The sequence below is a fragment of the Lithobates pipiens genome, unplaced genomic scaffold, assembly GCF_037356315.1.
Source record: "Lithobates pipiens isolate NorthernLeopardFrog02 unplaced genomic scaffold, aLitPip1_a1.2 Scaffold_16, whole genome shotgun sequence".
In the NCBI taxonomy this organism is placed as follows: Eukaryota; Metazoa; Chordata; class Amphibia; order Anura; family Ranidae; genus Lithobates; species Lithobates pipiens.
In genome coordinates, this window is record NW_027507748.1 from 436,579,791 (window position 1) to 436,601,669 (window position 21,879).

Below are 21,879 nucleotides of genomic sequence, written 5' to 3' on the forward strand. Positions count from 1 at the left end.
CAGTAAAATCTTGGATTGCGAGCATAATTGGTTCCAGAAACATGTTTGTAATCCAAAATACTAGTATATCAAAGCGAATTTCCCCATAAGAAATGATGGAAACTCAGATGATTCATTCCACAACCATTTATTCTTAAGTCCTTCCGTTTATAGTCCATATAAAAAGATTATAGCAATGTGAACAGGTTGTGTAAGCATAAAATATCCATCCACAAATGGCAGCCTCCACAAGGGGATTAGAAGCAAAATCCAGCAGGCGCTACAAAGTATAAAAGAGAAGAGAGGAGCCTCTAAGTGTAGCAATATGGTTACACTTAATGAAGGTACAACATTTAGCAACTCACATGGTTGATGAATAAAAGGGGCATATCTAAGTATGCAGGCATCTGGGTTAAATCTGTCCACATTAGACCATCCTCCACAGCCAAATCTCACCGCTGTCAGTCTGCATTCCTGACCGAGAAGACTACCCTGCAGTAGAGCGATCTGAAAGCAAGCCTTGGAGTACAGCGTGGAAGGGATGACGGATGATGGCTGTGCAGAGGATGGGCTATGTGGACACCTTTACCCCAGATGCCTTCATACTTAGATGTGCCTCTTTTAATCATCAACCACCTGAGTTGCTAAATGTTGTACCTTCATTAAATGTAACCATATTGTTACACTTAGAGGCACCTCTCTTCTCTTTTATACTCAGTTCTGACGTGACGCTACTTGTATATCAAGACATCGCTTGTATATCAAGTCAAAATTTATTTTAAAAAATGTGCTTGTCTTGCAAAACGCTCTCAAACCGAGGTTTTACTGTAGTTCCAAACCTGTGAAAATCTGCAGTGGCAGGGCGATGAGGTCAGTGCTCTGCTTTCCCCCTTGTAAGCATGGACAGTGTGTTAGACTGATAGCATTGTATGAAGCAATTCCAGATTAGCTCAGAATGTGGACCCACCCTCTTCTGCTCTGCATGCTGCTGTACATACATTACAGAAGGATATCAGGATTTTTTTTTGAGTCCAAGCGATTAAACAATGTGTTTATTCTTTTTATAGCTGCTTGGAGTCCAAGTTTAAAAATGCATATTCACAAACTTGAAAGCATCAATAGCACCAGTTAACCTCAATATAAGAAAGGGTACAATATTTTCATTACACAGATGTCCATGTGAAAAATTACTGGAGTCAGAAAAAAAGATTGCAAGCAGTTGTTTAAAGAAGGGCCTGGCTATGTCATAATAGATGAGATATCTGTGGCTGGTAATAAAGCACAGTATTTTTTAAACACCTTGAATTGCTCCCTTTTTAGAATTGATGACAGCCCACCCTGCCTACCATAAAGAGAAAAAAGAAAAGAGAAAGAGAGCTTCAATTGTAGATTGTCATTTAATCATGTAATTAAAACATGAAACCTCAAACCTTCAACTTTTACTGTGTGCATGTACTTAAATAAAACATTACCTATTCAATATTTTAAATGCCCAAACACATGATGTATTGTGGCCTATGGTATGTGGGAGCAAGCAGATACATTCCTTTAAGATAGTTGTTGTCCATGTTAGAATTTGTTTTTTTGTATGTTTGTATGTTTGTTTTTTTCCTTTTGTTATGTTAGTGTTTTGGATCTGTTTAATTTAGGAAACATACACAGTTGTACTTTGAGTGTTTCAACTGTTAAAAACATAATAATTAAATTGATCCTTTAGCAGTTAGATCATATCCCATTGTCCAGCTGCCATCTACTGTTTACTGCTAGCTCTTGACAGATTTAGTAGCTGTGATCAGCAGTTTGCACTCATAAATTATTAGTTTGAACCATCAAAAGTAATTTTGACCTTTCCTTGTCTTGCCGTTTACACCTAATGTGGTTTCAGCCTACTGGTTCATCAGGCTGATTGCAAAAACGCCTTCCGTTATAAAACAAAAACGGAATGAGGTTCCTCTTGAGACAAAGGTGAATGACTCATCTTCTCGTTCTTCTAGCAGATTACTTTATCACAATGTTTCAGCAAGGCAATGTATCGTTTCACCAAACTAGCTATAAACTCAGACTTTGGTATAACCCACATGATTTTTTTTTTTCATTTCTTCTTGTGTTTAGGGGTTGGCACATCTCCATGCTCACCACGTGATTCACAGAGATATTAAAGGACAGAACGTGCTGCTAACCGAGAATGCAGAGGTGAAGCTCGGTAGGTGAAAGTTCTTTATTGAACTAGGCAAGGGGCTGAAAATATGGCATGTTTGGCATTTCTTAATATCAGATAACGTTAATAACCTAAAAAGTTTTGGTTTCCCAAACAAAAAAAATAAAAATGAGTCACCGAGGTTGATGCAGCATCAATCCAATGCTGCTTCTGTCCCCTGCCACCTCCACACTAGGAATTGAGTGATCAAACACTGCTGATCACTCAGTTCTGTAAGCAGAGAGCCTTGTCTGTCAATCACCGGCTCTCTTCTGCCCCTCCAGTGCCAACTGGAGTGCCAGGCTGTGGAGGGGGCGGGAGTGGCTGGTTCAGTCTTCCAGTGGCTCGCTGAGAGGCTAAGCCAGCTGCCAGTCAAGGCTTCTGTCTGGATCCCAACTGCAAATTTGGGATAGATCCAGTGTCTGGACCGGCTGAGTGGCGTAAACTGACAGCAGACTTTAGCCCTATCTATGGATCACAGAAGTGCAATTCGTTCTGTACGCCCATGACACATTTTCAGCAGAGAAGTATGGCCAAAAACGCTTTGGCTAAACTCCTTTCAATTATGAGTTGCCTGAAGCTAACCATAGACATGAGATCAGTTTGCTTAGTCTGCATTTTTTTTCACCATGTCTTTTAGTCCTGTGTTTTTTAAAAGGAACAGTTGGGTTTAATAACCTGTCCCATATTAGTTTTTATATGCGATTTGGTCTCCGTAGAAATTGTCAATCCTATTTTCCCTTTCCAGTCACTAAACTTAACCATTCACTAAACTTAACCATTCACAAACTCCTATTTAATTGTGTGCTGCATAATTCGTGCCCTAGAGTGACTGGCTTATGTGTGGGAACTTTTAAGGTGCTTGTAAAGGCAAGATGTTTTTAACCTTAGTGCACTCCCTGCATTAAGGTAACAAATGTCTGAATTGCTGCAAAATACCATTGCACAGAGCAGGTAAGAATACCATGTTTAGTATTGTAAGAAGAAAAATAAGGCCTTTACAACCACTTTAAGCCTATGTGCACACTGGTGCTGCTGCATAATCCTACATTTTTCAGTCTGTTTGTGTGATTTTGATGTGTGCGTGTGCGCCTTCTTCTTTTTTTTTTTTTTTTCTCCTTTTAATAGTGCAATTTGATTGTTTGAGCACACAACTCTGCCAGAAATACACTAAAAATTCTCAAAAAATTGCTTACACTTGTGTTTTTCATGCACTCCTATTGAGACCTATGCAGCCAAAAACACACTGTCCTGCACCAAAAGAAGCACCTGCACTGTCAAAAACCATGTTGCATTGATGTGAATAGGCGTTCTAGAGAACAATATGATTTCCACGGTCAAAGTTGCAGTTTGGCAGACACATTAGTCGCACTAGTATGACTGCTTGGAATACTTTCTGTAAGGATAAAAAATTTAATCCTAGACTGGCTATTTTGTATGGCTATAGTGTGTGTGTGTGTGGTAAGGAACTACACTGTAAACATTCCTACAGGGTTTAAGCTCTGGAATTTGTTAGCATTTTTAGCAATTGTTTTCATGTATGTATGCTGCATCTGACAGGTATAAACAAACTGGGACATTAAAGTGCGTTTTTATTGACTTGAATGTCATAATGCAAAAACTCTGAAGTTTTCTAGATGAGTGCTGCTGCAGAATTTATTTGGAGACATCACACTAATCTCAATTTTGGTATTTAATTGCTCCTTCAGGTAAACATGAAGGCTCCACATAAATATATGCTGAAATAGCTGTACAGTAGTGCACAATTTTATTGATTTACTGTCATCCTAAGGATCCCTAATGAGCTTTCTTAAGACTTTACAGCTTATAGATCTGCTGACAATGCAGCCTTTCATTAGATGTGTTTTTGAAGTTGTCAACATGTACTCATACTTTATCTGCAGTGGATTTTGGTGTCAGCGCACAACTGGACAGGACAGTCGGTCGAAGGAATACATTTATTGGTACACCATATTGGATGGCCCCTGAAGTTATAGCTTGTGATGAGAATCCAGATGCCACCTATGATTACAGGGTATGGCAAATATTTTGTTGCAATTCTTAAAGTATAACTATGGGAAAAACCTTTCTTTATTTTGTTTTTGAGAGGGGTAAGAACCCCTGTTAGTTTTCATTGCTGTCTGTCTCCTGTTAGGTCTCTATTTGTCCTGCTCATTAACTGTTATCGAAAGTGAAAGTAGAAGAAAATCCCAAATTTTGGATTCACTCTAGAACAGTAATAAAGGGGGAATTTTCCAATGAGGACACTAGTTGTGGTAACACCCCACAGGATTCCCTCACTTTGGAGGGATTTCCTCTCACTTCCTGTTTTTTGATTGAGACAGGAAGTGAAGGGAAATCTTCCCAATGGGACACAGATTGCAAAAAAAGCTTTAGGCCTCTTTCACACGGGACGGATCCATGCTGATCCACCCTGTGAACATCCGCTTGCTCAGCGGGGATCACTCCATGGATCCCGACTGAGCAGGAAGATGACAGGTCTGTCTCTGCACACTGCACAGGGACGGACCTGTCAGAGCACCGCTCTCCCCTATGGGAGATCGGATGACGACGGACCGCAGAGTCCATCCTCATCTAATACGCAGATGGATGGAAAAGTAGGTTTTTCCTCCGTCACACTTTTACGTTCCATTGAGGTCTATGGAGCATCCATTCAGGTTCGCCTAAAAAACTGATAGGCGGACCTGAATGGATAGTTTGTCTGAAAGAGGCCTTACTTTAAAGTTTAAGTTCACCTTTCTGAACATGTTATATGTGCCAACCATATTTAGGGTGGTTCATGCAACATGTTCCAGCTCATGACGCCATTTCCTTAATCCACCCCCCCCCCCCCCTCCTCGGTGTGACAGTGGGTGGGGGATCTTCTCCCCACACCCACTGCCACAATTTGAAAACCATGAGACCGTGGAATGAACAAATTCTACCATCAACTACCATGGCTAACTTGACTACTTGTAGTTCTAAATGCGCTGGTTAGTGCTCTCTTAGTTCATTCACAAGCCCTGCAGCGTTCTATGGAGATGTATAATGGTACGGGTAGAAAGCCTAAAGGGCTTACCTGTAGAATCTTGACATTGCACCCCTGATCCACTGATCAAGGGTGCAGTGCTTTCCAGGCTCCTGCTGGAAAAAATAATAAATGCACTTTTCCTTTTTTTTTTCACCTGTAAGAATGTGTGAATTAATTTTTTTCTTGAAAAGTGAATGTATCCTTTTTAAGTTTCTATTGCAATGGGTTCCTTTTTAAAGTGGAACTATATACTCATATGCTTTACAGCCAAGGAAGCGGCTATCTTTGCCTCTGTTTGATTTGCAGTTACCGTGGTGCTACAGTTCACATTATGCTACACATGTGATCAGTTATGACACCAGCTATTTGATGGTTTGACAGTTGAGTTTTATAGCACAAACCACTGTGCCCTTAGTTAATCACAGGATGCTTGGAATGCAACTGTTTTGGGAAACCGTTAAATCTTTGGGTTTATTTCCACTATAAAAGTCATAAAATATGTACTCATTTTAATGAAGCATAGTGGTTGATATAGGTTTCTGTAATATGCACTTTTTTTTTTTACTTAACCCCACATACAGTAGCATTTTGCAGCATAATATATATCGTAATCATTTTTGCAGAGTGATCTTTGGTCCTGTGGTATTACAGCAATAGAGATGGCAGAAGGTGCTCCCCGTAAGTGCTCTTTTTTTTTTTTTTAGCCGTCACTTAACAATAAACTGCAAAAATTATATTTAATATGGTTTCTTTTACAGCTCTTTGTGATATGCATCCTATGAGAGCACTGTTTCTTATTCCCAGAAATCCCCCTCCCCGGCTAAAATCTAAGAAATGGTGAGTTCTTCGTCATTCTTGTGCTCTATCTACTGCTGTAAAATATATTTGTTTTCATTATAAGGCCCCTTTCACACTGGTGGATAGAATTTAGGTGCAGGTAGAAGAAGTTATCCACTAGAACTAAACTCAAACAATGCATTCCTATGGCCCCAATCACAGACTGTGCTTGGTGACGATTTTGTGCGGTTAGAAAAAAACGAATTTGACTGCGTCCAGGACCGATTTATCGCAGCTATCTGTACATAATCGCAGGTAATTGCAGTGCACTATTTCACCTGCGAGTAGCAGCAGCAACAAAAAGAAAAACAGGAAGCACATTAGGAATGGCAAGAATGCTACATCGCAGCCACATGTAAAAGCTGTAAAGTAATCGCTGTTTATCACAATGTAAGCGATAGCTGTGCCTGGAGTCTTGGAATTTCAAAATCCTGCTTTTACCAGTGACAGGACAGCCGCCTGTGAAAGTAATGTGACAAATTAGTCTTTTTTTTTTTCTTTTTTTTATATCATAGCTTTTGACAAGAAACCCAATGTGTACTAGATAGTATCCACAGGCTAAGTTGATTTCCCCAGAACTGCTACTAGTGGGGTACTAAGTGGGCAGTGAGTGAAAGCTTCACGCTTTTGCAGAGCTCTGGTTGCCAATACCTTTTGACGCTTCTGAGTGTGTCAGATAGCATGTTCCCCACTGCTATGGTTCTCCTGCTGAACTCGTTTAGCTGAGGTTGGTGGTGCAAGAGGATGAAGATTTCACTTGTCGGTCAGAGAAATAGATAACTTATTCTTTTAGAGGCGACAGCTGGTGATTTATTTTATATATATATATATATATATATATATATATATATATTACGCACACGCTGAAACAATTAATTGATTACTATTTTCATAATGGATTAATCGGTCAGTAACATAATGGGGTTAAAAAAAACTAAAATTAGCCCTTTATAGTACAAAAATAGCAAATAATCACTACTGTAAATACCACTTTCACAGTTCTACAGTAAACAAAAAAAAATGTAACCCCTTACAGTAGTGATTATCTGCTTTTTGTTGTAGTATAAAGGGCTACTTTTTAGTTTTTTTTTTTAACCCCATTATGTTACTAAACGTCTTAGACCTGGTTCACAGCTATGTGTTTTTTGTTGCTTTTTGCAGAAACGCACTACAGTTCATTTACATGGTTTCCTATGGGATACGTTCACATCTGTTTTTTTTTCAGCCGCTGTGTATTTGGAAACGGTCAGGGACTTTAAAGCAAAATGATGCTTTTTTGGTTCAATGTACTTCAATGGAGAAACTACAGAAAAGCATGTAATAGGTTTTGCAGCAATTTGTGTTTTTTAATCTGCCCCAACAACAAATTGGCTAAAAAAATGCAAAAATCACAGCAAAATCACGTGCACAAAAATTAAATCAAAATGCACAGCAAAAAGCACTGCAGAAACAGGTCAAAAATCAAACTGCATACCAAGCCTTATGCTGGCCACACGGATCAATTTTCAGACAAAAATCTTTGTACATTCGCTGAATGAAAGAATGTTTTGAAATTTTCTGTTTTTCAAATGAATGTAATTTCTAAATGAAAACCAAATACACTGTCTGAAAATGTCTTTCCCCAAGCAGTTTTCTATTTCTAAATTTTCCTGTCACTGTGGTTGAAAATGAACATCGATTTTACCCCACTAACGATTAGAAAATCGAACAAAGGTTCTTAAAATTAATTTTTTTTTTTTTTTTGAGGGAAGATCTAATAGTATATACAGTATATCTCTTCTGTCTGTTGTTCTCAGAGTGGATTAGAGATTTTGCTCTCTAACCATATTTATATTTACCACTGCATAGAGATATTTAAATATAAATTATACACCACACTTTTTTAAGGTTATTAACCGATTAATCAAAACCATAATCGGCCAACTAATTGATTATGAAAATAATCATTAGTTGTAGCCCTAGTACACACACACACACACACACACACACACACACACACACGGCAGGTGCTCTTTGAAGAACTCAATACTACTTACCGGTAATTTCAAACTTAAGACATAACCTTGATTTATGTTGTGAAAGAAAAAAAACACTTTTGCTATGGGCAAAACACTTAAAAACGAACCACCTACTAAAATATGAAGGTTGTCATTACTAAATTCTTTATGAAAGTGCTAATTGCATGTCATGTTACTTTAAACCACTGACTTTGAACAAATGTGCAGATAAGGTGGTATACCTCAAAGCCAGAGATCAGCAACTAGCAAAAGGTTAGCAAACCATTAGGAGTTTTGCCATTCTATGATATAGGCTACAGCAGTGTATGTTGGGCACAAACAGTAATATATCCAGTATGCCTTGTTTCTGTACATTCAGTATCCCCCAACATCAAAAAAACTGTAGAATGTGTTGTGTTTTTTTGTAAACAGATTTTTTTCCATCATGGTTTAAACCATCAGAGTTTGAATTTCATTGTTTTGGTTTTTCCTTGCACCTTATTTTACAGGTCAAAGAAGTTTTTTAGTTTTATTGAAAGCTGTCTGGTAAAAAATTACATGCAACGCCCTCCAACAGAACAGCTGTTAAAACACCCATTTATAAGAGACCAGCCTAATGAGCGACAAGTCCGTATCCAGCTGAAAGACCACATAGACAGGACCAGGAAGAAGAGAGGAGAGAAAGGTGGGTGGTTTCTTTTTCCCTTTTAAATGTCTAATTGCCAGTAACAGTGATTGTTTTTTATACTGCCTGATAAGATAACGAATGTATGGTTAAAATGGCCCTAAACGCTGCGTTTTTTTTTACCTTAATGCATTATTGTAAAAAAAACTCCCCACTACACTTACCCCCATCTATAAACACTTACCTGACTTAGTCACTGAACCACTGCAGTCCTGGCTACAGCCCTGGTGCTCTCACTTCATGCTTTTACAGGAAACGCTGAGAATATCGGGATTCATAGATTCCTGCTCTGCTGCTGTCCTTCAAACTCCTATGAGAAGGGAATGGTGGCATGTCTTACTGGTGCTATGTATGTCTGTGGACACATACAGCCTGGCTTAGAAGCATGAGTGTGCCCCCTTAGCACCTGGCTTGTTGACGGAGCACTTGGAGGAAGAAGGAGCAGACTATCACTTTTAATATTTCACCTCAAGAATATATGAATAGAACTAAAAATGGTGTTTGGGGACAGGCTTAGGAGAGATCTAGCTAGAGTTTGCTTTAAAGATGGGGGGGAAAAAACGCTTTTAAACTTGAAATACGTCTAGCATGTATTCTCTTTATATTTTATAGTTGCATAAATGGTTGTATTTACCAGAAATTATATCTGCACTATAATATTTCAACTGCATATTTCTAACTTTTTTATTTGGGTAAACTGGGACACTTGACTGAGTAAAAACTAGAAGTGTGCATTAAGAAAAAAAACTATGGCTATATTTTGTATATAATCCTGATTTAAAGGGGTTGTAAAGGGGTTGCAGAAGGTTTTTTATCTTAATGCATTAAGATAAAGTTTTCTATGTGCATCAACCCCCCTAATACTTGCCTGAGGTCTGTTTCTTTCCAGCGATGTCCACGAGTGTCTCGGCCAACCAAGATTCTCCCTCCTGATTGGCTGAGGCACAGTAGTGGCGCCATTGTCTGCCGCTGCTGTTAAACCGGCAGCTAGCCAATCAGGGCATAAAGGGGGCTGGGCCGGGCCAGTGCTCCGTGTCTGAATGGACACATAGAGCTGTGACTCAGCACGGGTGTTTCCATAGCAATCTGCTTCCAGTGGGGGCACTGAACAGGAGGGAGGGGCCAAGAGCACAGAAGAGGGACCCAAGAAGAGGAGGATCCTGGCTGCTCTGTGCAAATCTACTGCAACCAAGCAGGTAAGTATAGCATGTTTGTTATTTTTTATAGTAAAAATTAGAAACTTTATAATCACTTTAAGATATAAGAGATTCATAACCCCAAAATCCAAGGGGTATACAAGTGCAGGTTCCAAGGGCACTTTGATATGACCATATAGTAGTCTATAGAAATAAACACTTATTAGAATGCAAAAGTTTGTTTTTTGTTTTTACGCATGTGGTTTTTGTGCAATAAATATGCAATGTACATTTAAGTAGCAGGCAACTTCATGGTGTGCTTTCAGTTCATACAGATTTTATTTTAGGCTTGTAAGACAAGTATTTGTGTTTTGAGTATTTTTACCACAAACACATGAAAGTTTTATTTACTTTTTTTATTTTTTTTTTATTTTCAAAGTGTTTATTGGGTTTTTAACAATGAAAAATAATCATTACAAGACAATAACATTCTTATCATTGGACCATATGGTCCAGTAACAGGAGAGATAATTCAGGATCACGAGTACCGTATTTTTCGGACTATAAGGCGCACCGGATTATAAGGCGCACTAGCAACGACCGGCTGATAAAATGGATATTTCCATATATAAGGCGCATCGGACTATAAGGCGCACCGGATTATAAGGCGCACTAGCAACGACCGGCTGATAAAATGGATATTTCCATATATATAAGGCGCATCGGACTATAAGGCGCACGGTCGATTTTGTGAGAAAATTTAGGCTTTTACGTGCGCCTTATAGTCCGAAGGTTAACGTCAAGAGACCGGGTGGCTTTTTCCACGAATCTCCAGCGATGTCAACAGGTCATATATAAGGCGCACCGGATTATAAGGCGCACGGTCGTTTTTGGGAGAAAATTTAGGCTTTTACGTGCGCCTTATAGTCCGAAAAATACGGTAGTTTGGTATCTATCACTAGTTGTGTTTCTTAAACTAGTAGATAACTCGGAACTAAGACCTGTGAATGCAGACCCTATAGTTCTGCAGGGTTGAGACCAGAGTGTATAAAATATTTGTAGACCTCCAGGGTCGTCTATTTCAGCAATTAAAAATAAAGCTGTAAGCTTGGTAGGAAACTGTATTCATTGAAAAATTGGGATAATCTTTAAATGTAAAGTTGTTTTACACATTATAGAATTATTTGATTTATAACCAAATGCATTTGACCCTGGGCAATGTGGGCAAAATAATTAGCCACAGGTGATCTGAAATATTTTTTGGCCAGTAAAGTAAATGTTTTTCTGGAGGTGTTCTGCTCACTTGTCTGTTTGGTTTAGATGAAACAGAGTATGAATACAGTGGAAGTGAAGAGGAGGAAGAGGAAGTGCCTGAGCAGGAAGGAGAGCCAAGGTATGTCAGTGTTGATTCACATCCTAATACATATGCTGTTAGAAAAAAAAAGCTGCCTTCACCAGTTCACCTTATGCTCTGTTATCATTTAGCTTTGGGTATTAGAAGAAAACCTAGTCTATAATTACAACAAACCCATGCTTTTCTTATTAAGCCAGCCATAGATGGTTTGAATCGTATATGGGCAGGCTAAATGTCTCACGTTTGAGCAACGTAGGTACAACCAGCCTGTCGGATTTTACATGCGATTATTGCTAGGGACTGTTATAGACACTAGCAATAATCGCTGTTCTCCCAGCGGAGTTTGCTTCCTCTGCTCACCATGGCTTTCACAAAAGGAAGTCACTCCATCTATGGCTGGCTTTAAGGCAGGGCAACTGGTTTACTTGAACCCCTCCACCCTTTAGTCCTAGCAGTGTATACTTGCCATTCCTTTATTCCCATACAGTGGCAAAAGAAATACCTGATAGGGACTGGTGTGAAGAAGAATGGGGCTCACCCAGGTGACATAGCTGAGTCGGTCAGTCCTTGGCACTCAAAGGCTTGTAGTTGCCACACATTTATGTGTGGGAAAAGTGGCAACTTTATCAATATTTTACAATTTTCAGGCATGCTGATTAAAATTCCTGATATGCTGTGTACGAGCAAGTCACAGGATTTGGATAAAAATATTCATATTGGCGATAAAACCATGGTACTGACAATATGTATCCTTAAAATAATTTGTTCCGTTATAGAATAACATTTTTTGTACTGATATTCTCCAGCTAGCAGAACAACATCTGAGATGTACTTTTTTTTATTTATTTTTTTAAGATTTTTGCCACCACCAGATGCTGTTTTGATACATTGTATTGACCCTTTTTTATACGTATACCTATTAGGCTGCTTTCACAGTGGGGCGTTTGACAGTTAAGCACTTTACTGTAGTTTTAGCGGTGCTATTCGGCCGCTAACGAGGCACTTTTATCCCCTGCTAGCCGCTGAATAAAGGGCTAAATGCACCCATGTTGCACCATTACCAAAGCGCTTCCTATTCAATGAGCAGGAGTGGTGGAGGAGTGGTGTACACACTGCTCCTCCACCACTCCAAAGATGCTGCTTGTAGGACTTTTTTTTTTAACGTCCTGCCAGTTCATCACCCCAGTGTGAAAGCACTCTGGCTTTCACACTGGGTCTGTAGGGGAGGTGTGTTTCAGGTGATTTACAGGCACTATCTTTGGCCCAAAAGTACCTGAAAAACGCCTCAGTGTGAAAAAGGGGTCTTACTGAAGTTATTTGCATGTATTGCAGTACGTGGCTTGCACATTATCATTATGTGGTCAGTGTCCTTTTGAATTGTCTGACTATATAACTAATATATAATATATATAAATAATTTCTCTCTCAGCTCAATTGTTAATGTGCCTGGAGAATCCACCCTTAGACGTGATTTCCTGAGACTACAGCAGGAGAACAAGGAGCGTTCTGAAGCCTTACGAAGGCAGCAGCTGCTGCAGGAGCAACAACTCAGAGAGCAGGAGGAGTACAAGAGGCAACTACTGGCAGAGAGACAGAAACGTATAGAGCAGCAAAAAGAGCAAAGAAGGCGCCTTGAAGAGGTAGAGCATAAGTCCCTTCTACTGAAAAAACCTTGGTGAAGATCACTGATGCAATTTATTTTCATGAAAAAATATTATTCCTATATTCCTATTGCTGCTATTTACAGCAAACAAACACTTCTGCCATTTAAAGTGTTTCTAAAGTCAAACTTTTTTTTTTTTTACCTTAATGTATTAAGGTAAAAAAAGCTTCCACTAGCTGTTCTATTTATTCATTTACCAGTGGTGCTGAAATCCGTCTCAAATAGTTATAAACGGTGAGTTTGTTACATAACAATGCCCAAAAGCTTGAATTGCTTTATGATGACCAGTCATGGCCTAGAAGCAACTGATGTTGCTTATTAGCTCAGTTATAAATAAAATTGGGAAATGCTTTGGTTTTATAAAGTGTGGGGCTTACATTTTCTGGACTTTTACCTTTTGGTATTGGTCGTTCAAATTTCATTTAATGCTTGGTGAATTTACACAGGCCCGGGGGTTTAAAAATCCTCTCTGCATTCACGCATCTTCTCCGCTGACAGGATGGGCTGCGTCAGTTCTGATTGTCCCGACCAATTAAAATGCTCCGAAACGTCCTTCCTGATGGGGTACGTTTTGAAGATTCAGCTGCAGGGATTTCTAAGCCCCGGACCCCTGGCATGGCTAATACTGGGGGGGTTAGAACGGGAGATCACCTCACAACAGGTCAGCAGTACTGGAGGGGGGGCGGGTCCTGTGTAAGTTCACCTTACAGATTTTTCTGTAAAGGTGAGCTTAACCTTTTAAAGCAGATCTACAGATGAATAGAAAACGAGTTATGTATGCATTGCAAGTCATTAAATGTATTTTTAAGCGGAGCCTAATCTATAGGCCCTAAAGCCTCGCACACACAGGCTAAAAGTCGGGTGACATCGACCGGTTCAATAAAAGCCGGCCAACATTCGGCCCGGGTGTAAGCCACTCGGTCAGTCAGACTTCTGTTAGACGTGCATGCTTGTAAACCAGCAGCCGTTTGGCTCCCGGTCAGCGCTCTTAGCCAATGATGGAGAGCTATGATCAGCGTGTTTTGGCGAGGGGTCGTCTCCCTGTCAGAACACAACAGCTCTGTGGAGGAGACCACTGTACTAATGTTGGATCGTTAGTACAGTGGCTCTGACCGGAACAGTGTTTTTTTTCCATTATAACCCGCTGGGTTGAATAAAAAAAAATAGTATTCGAATACCAAATTAACCACACAGATATACATAAAGTCTATTTTTCGAAAAAGGTACTAACAGATTTCACCAAAAAGTGTCAAATGGTTTCTCTCAACCCCCTTAAAGTAGAAGTTCACCCTAACACTAAAATCTGTAAATCTACAGGCATCCACAATTCTAAAGGCCCGTACACACGGTCGGACTTTTTGACAACAAACATGCAAATTAGCTGTTTTGGAGCAACATCCGACTGTGTGTACGCTCCATCGGACAAACTTTTTCTGTTTTCATCGGACTTTTGTTGGCTGTGCGAACGGACAAACTTTCTGGCAACAAAAGTCCGATGGAGCAAAGTCCGACCGTGTGTACGCAAAAGCATCGGACTTTTGTACAAGGTACAAACACGCATGCTCAGAACCTATGCAAACGATCAGACTACAATACAGAAGTTGACCAAAGGTGGCGCTGGAGTCATTGAACGTCCTCTTTTGAAGTGGCGTCCGTACGTTGTGACGTCACCACGTTCGTGTTTGTTGTCAAAAAGTCCGACCGTGTGTATGCAATACAAACTTGTGGACCAAGCCCTTTGTACAAAAGTCCACGGAAAAGTTTGTACAAGTCCGACCGTGTGTATGAGGCTTTAGACTAACCTATCTAGCCCTGTAAAGAAGAAATCGCTATACATACCTTTCCTGAAGCCGCTCGGGTCCCACGCTGAGCTGTTGGCTGCGGCTTTGCTGTGGAGACTGGTGCAGAGGACACAGCCGACAACTGGAGCCCCATAGTAAATCTATGGATGACGTCACTTCCCATGCTTTTCGCAACTGTTTTCAGCTGTCTCCTGCGAAGAGCTTCCGCCGCTGGAGGCCAGACCGGATATGTTTCAGAAAAGGTATGTATAGCTATTTGTTCTTTACAGGGTTAGATAGGTTCGTGTTAGTTTGTGGTTTCCTGTAGATTTACAGAATTTAGTGTTAGGGTGAACTTCTACTTTAACTGTCGCATTTGTTGAACTGCTTGGCAGGATCAGTAGGTAATAAAACTGTTACAGGTGAACCCTGAAAAAAAGACTGGTGTTCCAATGCTGTTGACTGCTTATGTGTATATTTTACATTTTTTCTCCTAGTTTCACTTTAACCCTTGCAAGACTATATTGGTCTACTTTAAAGAGTGAACAAATTTGTATTGTAAACTAGTTAATGCTATGTGGCTGTAAATTTTTTCTTTTCCTTTTCCCTCAAAAATAGCAACAAAGAAGAGAGCGAGAGGCACGGAGGCAACAAGAAAGGGAGCAACGGAGGAGAGAGCAGGAAGACAAGAAGAGAATGGAGGAGATTGAAAGAAGACGTAAAGAAGAAGAAGAACGTAGAAGAGCTGATGAAGAGAAAAGACGTGTAGAAAGAGAACAGGTGAGTAATGGAAAAGAGCTAATCAATGTGCAAAAACGTGTAATATTTATTTATGGTGTGGGTAGTTTGTCTGGTGCAGCACATCCTAAATGTAGGTTTTATTTACCAGGCTATGTGGCAATGTTCATGTATTTAAAAAAAAAAGTGTGGTCTGTGTAGCTTAGAAGTGTACCTATAGACTGTGATAGCAGTTTTGAAAATTGCAGTGTCCTGATTACATGCCGAAAGTTGTAGGGAATGTGTTCCCAAGGCCACCTAGGAATCTTTTTATATAGTTTTTGCCACATGGGTAGGTGGTACATGCATCCTACAGACATCACACTGAATTTAAACCAAATGAAGATGAGTGGAGTCTGAGATTACAGCAATGGCACATTGTTTAGCACTAGAATGTGTTTGTATATGTGTTGAATTCAGATTCAGGTAATGTGATGGCCAGAAGACCCTTGCACACAATAGTCTTTCTTTTGCTGATGCCATTCCATGCATACACAGAACTGCATGATGACATAAGCCAGTTCTCACTTAGTGTGGTCACTTTGCAGTGTATTATATCATTTCTAGTAAAGCTATACATTTTTCTTAGGGCTCAAGCACACAGAGAGTTAGAAAAAACGAGCTGCAAAGCCACTACCAACACCAGGAAAAAGCAGCTGTAAAAACTTGCTTTTAGTAGCGTTTTGTATTGGAGTTAATGCACATTTAGCTGCGCTAGCTTTTAGCTGCGTTTCTATGCCTCTATTCAAAATCATGAGATCTTGAAAAGGAACCCCGCACCAAAATGAAAAAAATAAATAAATGGCGTGGGGTCCCCCCCTAGATCCAAACAAGACTCTTCAGTCTGGTTTAGATTTTAAGTGGAGCCTCCATGCCTAAAAAAACCCCCAAAAAAAATCCATACCTGACCCTTATCCGAGAACGCAGCCCGGCAGGTCAGGAAATGCCTGGTAAACATGCCCCCCCCCCCCCCCCCCCCCAAAGCACCATATTGATGGGGACAAGGGCTTCTTCCCGACAACCCTGGCTGCTGGTTGTCTGTGTCGACAGGTGGCTTGTTGGAATCTGGAAGCCCCCCAACCTATGTGAATGAGTTTAGGGTACATTGTACCCCTACCCATTCACCCCAAAAAAAAAAAAAGACACAAAGGTTTTTGATAAAGTAATCCATTTAAACACCTCCCACGTCTCTTCTTTCCGATTTCTTACTCCCTCTGGCGATGTCTTCATCCTCCGGTTCTTTTCCCTCCACTGATGTCTTCTCCTGCTGCCCGTTCCCCTCTCGCCGCTATTTTCTCCCACCGCCGGTTCTACTCTCTCCTCTGTCTTCTCCCTCTGTTCTTCCTCCAAAGTTCTCTCAATGCTCTCTCCTGGTGTAATGCTGTGTGCCGTTCTTTATATAGCCATGGGGCAGGTCCACCCAGCGACGTCATCTGGAGGTTCCGCCACTTGTAATGTCACCACCCAGGGCATGATGGGATGGTGATGTCACAAGGTGCGGAGCCTCCGAATGACGTCGCTGGGTGACCCCGCCCCATGGCTTTATAAGTAATGGCACATGGCGGACCCAGAATTACTCTGGGAGAGAGCATCGAACATTGGAGGCAGAACAGAGGGAGAAGACAGCGGAGAGAGAAGACCTGGCAGAGGGAGAACACAGTGGAGAACCGGCGATGGAAGAAGTCCTCAGCGGTGCGAGAAGAAGAATCGGAGGATGAAGACATCGCTAGAGGGAGAAGAAATTGGAAGGTGAAGACGCCGGAGCTTCTTTTAATTACTTTATCAGAGACCTGCGTACTGTTTTTATTTTTATTTATTTTTTGCTCAGGTAAGGATCTGGTATGGATTTTGGGTGGACCTCCACGCCATGTTTTTTTTTTTTTTCTCATTTTGGCGTGGGGTTCCTCTTCAAGATCCTTAGCGCACAAGTCGTACCGCAAGTCGGATCAACACGATCCAACTTCTGGTGCGACTTCTATTCAAATCAATGGGCTCTCATAGGTAACCATTGATTTTGACATGTTAAAAAAAACACTTGGCACAGCTTAACAGAGTTAAGCCGCTTTTAGCAGCGTCAGATGGTTTTACAGCTCAACAGCCTCTGCTCCTGAACGCCCAGGCTGTCCTTATTTTCTACTGCCCCTAAACGCTTATGCCTTCAAACGCCTCTGACAGTTTTTGTGCATGGACATATAGGCTAACATTGAGGAGCGTTTAGAAGCAGTTAAAAAAACAAACCGCCAGATGCCCCTAATAGCAGCTGTTAAAACGTCCTGTGTGCATGAACCCTTGGATATCTTGCTTTCAAGTGGGACACCTGAGAGTTCAGCCTTGTTTTTAAGGAACAGGATTCTGGGATTTCTTGCTCTACTTTTGAAGATTCCCTGACCTGGAATAGGCATGCAGGCAGTGAAAGTAGTCTAAAATTCTGTCATGCATGCTTGATCATGATATCAGGCCAAAGCACGTGTGCATCTCTGCAGCACCAGCAACTTCCGTATTTATTTGTTCATAGGTTCACGGTTTGTTCTGTGTTAATACTATACAATACTTTACAGCAGGGGTAGGCAACCTTAAAGAGGTGGAGATCTACTTGAACAACATGGGAGAAGTCAAATCTCACCGTGCACAGTATCACCTACTCACACCTGATTTAAACCTCTAATTGCTGTATTACCGTGTTGCAGTCATCTGCATTGCGCAGCAATCATGGATTTAAATTGGGTGGTGGGAGGCAACATATCACCTCCTCACCACCTGTTAACCACTTCAGCTCCGGACCAATAAACACCTTAAGGACCAGAGGTCTTTTTGCAATTTCGCACTGCGCTGCTTTAACTGGTAATTGCGCGGTCATGCAATATTGCACCCAAACGAAATTTGCGTCCTTTTCTTCCCACAAATAGAGCTTTCTTTTGATGGTATTTGATTGCCTCTGCGATTTTTTTTTTTTTTTTTTTGCGATATAAATGGAAAAAGAGCGAAAATTTTGAAAAAAAAAGATATTTTCTTCTTTTTGTTATAAGAAAAATCGAATAAACTAAATTTTAGTCATACATTGAGGGCAAAATTTATTCAGCCACATGTCTTTAGTAAAAAAAAATGTTAATAAGCATATATTTTTTGGTTTGCGCAAAAGTTATAGCGTCTACAAACTAGAGTACATTTTCTGGAATTTACACAGCATTTAATTTATGACTGCCGATCTCATTTCTTGAGGTGCTAAAATGGCAGGGCAGTACAAATCCCCCCCAAATGACCCCATTTTGGAAAGTAGACACCCCAAGGAAATTGCTGATGGGTATGTTGAGCCCATTGAATATTTATTTTTTTTGTCCTAAAGGATTGAATAATGACAAAAAAAAAAAAAAAAAAAAATTTTTACAAAAAGTTGTCACTAAATGATATATTGCTCACACATGCCATGGTTATATGTGGAATTGCACCCCAAAATATATTCCGCTACTTCTCCCGAGTATGGGGATACCACATGTGTGGGACTTTTTGGGAGTCTAGTCGCGCACGGCACCCCGAAAACCAATCACCACCTTCAGGATTTCTAAGGGTGCAAATTTTTGATTTAACTCCTCACTACCTATCACAGTTTCGAAGGCCATAAAATGCCAAAATAGCACAAAACCCCCCAAAATGACCCCATTTTGGAAAGTAGACACCCCAAGCTATTTACTGAGAGGCATGTTGAGTCCATGGAATATTTTATATTTTGCCACAAGTTGCGGGAATATTACAAACTTTTTTTTTTTTGCACAAAGTTGTCACTAAATGATATATTGCTCACACATGCTATGGGCAGAAGTCAAATTACACCCCAAAATAAATTCTGCTGCTTCTCCCGAGTACGGGGATACCACATGTGGGGGACTTTTTGGGAGCCTAGCCACGTACGGAACCCCGAAAACCAAGCACTGCCTTCCGGATTTAAATATAAAATGCTACCAAAAAACCTGTTAGCGATGGCAGGGATCAGGCCTGACTCTGCGATCGCTGCAGTTATGTGTTTAGTGTTTTGTAAGTGACAGTGATCGATCGATACTGCACTTGGGTGGGCTGGGCAGAGGGGCAAAACGCAGGTGCTAGCAGGTACCTGGGCTGATCCCGCTAACAATGCGTTTTTTTGGAACCCTAAACTGCTGGGGACGCTAGTATAGATCTGATCAGATCAGATATTGATCTGTTCAGATTCTATAGCACTACGGGAGGTGTATGCTTTGCGTGTGGGTGTTAGCGGTACTGGCACTAACCTAGCGCTGCCTGGGGCGACGCAGACCCTGACCCTAAAACCTAATTGATATCACCCGCCGGGTGATCAGGGGGTTAAACCTTTATTGGGTAATAAATGGTGGGTGCCCTGATGCTATAAAAAACAAACTAACCAGAGTCACCCGTAACACTTATACGGTGATCAGTGGTGAAAGGGTTAACTAGGGGCAATCAGGGGGTTCAAATTTTTATTAGGTAGTATGTGGGGGTCCCTGGCGCTATATAAAAACCTGACGGGGAACCTAAATAACTAACTGGCTAACCAGCGTCACCAGTGACACTTATACTGTGATCGCTGGTGAAAGGGGGGTGAAAGGGTTAACTAGGGGCAATCAGGGGGTTAAAACCATTATTGGGTAGTATATCGGGGTACCTAGCGCTATAAAAACCTGGCGGTGAACCTAAAAAAATAACTAGCTACCTAGCGACACATGCAGCGATCAGAAAAATGATCGCTTAGTGACACTGGCAAAAGGGGGTGAAAGGGTTAACTAGCGGCAATCAGGGGGTTAAAACCATTATTGGGTAGTATATCGGGGTACCTAGCGCTATAAAAACCTGGCGGTGAACCTAAAAAAAATAACTAGTTACCTAGCGACACATGCAGCGATCAGAAAAATGATCGCTTAGTGACACTGGCAAAAGGGGGTGAAAGGGTTAACTAGCGGCAATCAGGGGGTTAAAACCATTATTGGGTAGTATATCGGGGTACCTAGCGATATAAAAACCTGGCGGTGAACCTAAAAAAATAACTAGCTACCTAGCGACACATGCAGCGATCAGAAAAATGATCGCTTAGTGACACTGGCAAAAGGGGGTGAAAGGGTTAACTCTAGGGGCAATCAGGGGGTTAAATCTTTATTGGGGGGTGATAGGGGGCTACCCTGGACCTAACACTAACTGTCCTGACAGTTTTTACTGTCACAACTGACACTGAATGCATTGATCAGTAAAGAAATGATCAATGCAATCAGTGACACTGTGACTGGGGGGGGGAGGGGGGGCGGGGGGGGGTTTGTGTGCCTGTGTGTACCTACATGTCAGTGTAGTGTTGGTGCACACTTACTATTAGTCTTCTCCTCGTAGTCCGGTCAAAAAGACCGCCCCGAGGAGAATGACATCACTTCCTCCTTCCTGTGTAAACAATACACAGTGGGAGGAAGCTTGTCATTGGCCAGGAGCGATCCAGAGGGGGTGGCCGAAAACCAACGGCCATCCCCTCATCACGGAGCGCTCCTGGACCGAACCGGACCGTCGTATCCAGCGGGAGGGGGTCCGATCGGACCCCCCACCCGCTGGAAGGCAGGCACGTACATCTACGTGATTGTGCCTGCCTGTGCCATTGTGTTGACGTACATTGGCAATACGGCGGTCCTGAAGTGGTTACACACTCGGATCGCTTTTCAGAGGAGCAGCAGTGCCTGCTGCATTTGTGAATGAGTCCTGAGTTGCATTCTGCAATGGTACCCTTAGGGCTCATTCACGTTCACATGTAAAGTTGGGGCCTGGTAAAACCCTGTGGCTGAGTTTACCACCCCCAATCCCTACCCCCTGAGGCAGCAGCCAAAGGTGTATACATGCCGCAGCTGGAATTAAACTCCCTGTTGCTTTTGGTGGGTGCTACAGCCTGCCGATTGCGACCCATTCAAGTAAAAGGGGCCACTCTGCAAGCGCCCCGCAACTGCAAGTTTTTGTGGGGTCCAAGGGATTAAAGCAGGTGATTAGAAAACACAATGCTGCATATTTACTATACTATATTAAGGTTGCAGGGCACTTGCAGAGTGGCCTCATTCACCTAAATAGCGTGAACCTACCAACCATGACAGGGCATAAAACTCCTGCTGTAGATGCAAAATGTGTACACCCCTGGCCACTGCAGGTACAGGGAGTATGTTTGGGGTGGGGTGGTAAAAGCATGTCTTAACAATGGTGTTTTACCAACCCCCAAAATGTAAATGAACCCTTACTGTTCTGAGCCCCTCTATAAGGCTACTTTCACACTGATGTGCTGCAGTTTACCTGCACCGCGGGTGCATGCATTTGTGACTTTCCTGGGTTAGCTGTGCTTTGCCATAGACTTCTATTATATCCTGCAGTTGTGGTGCACTTTCTGAAAGCACACTATAAACCACAGTACATTGATGTAAAACCAGCGCTATAC

At 41.4% G+C, this 21,879-nt stretch overlaps 1 protein-coding gene across 4 annotated transcripts in view; it reads left to right on the forward strand.

Moving 5' to 3' along the window:
- Window positions 1-21,879, forward strand: part of MAP4K4 (mitogen-activated protein kinase kinase kinase kinase 4) — a 271,290-nt gene that overhangs the window by 167,358 nt on the left and 82,053 nt on the right. For all 4 annotated transcript variants that reach the window (XM_077482654.1, XM_077482655.1, XM_077482656.1 and 1 more), the window contains exons 6-13: window positions 2,092-2,182; window positions 4,081-4,211; window positions 5,831-5,885; window positions 5,966-6,044; window positions 8,551-8,726; window positions 11,183-11,255; window positions 12,646-12,856; window positions 15,279-15,440. In XM_077482654.1, coding sequence (XP_077338780.1) covers window positions 2,092-2,182; window positions 4,081-4,211; window positions 5,831-5,885; window positions 5,966-6,044; window positions 8,551-8,726; window positions 11,183-11,255; window positions 12,646-12,856; window positions 15,279-15,440 — 978 coding nt within the window. The remainder of the gene's footprint in view (window positions 1-2,091; window positions 2,183-4,080; window positions 4,212-5,830; window positions 5,886-5,965; window positions 6,045-8,550; window positions 8,727-11,182; window positions 11,256-12,645; window positions 12,857-15,278; window positions 15,441-21,879) is intronic.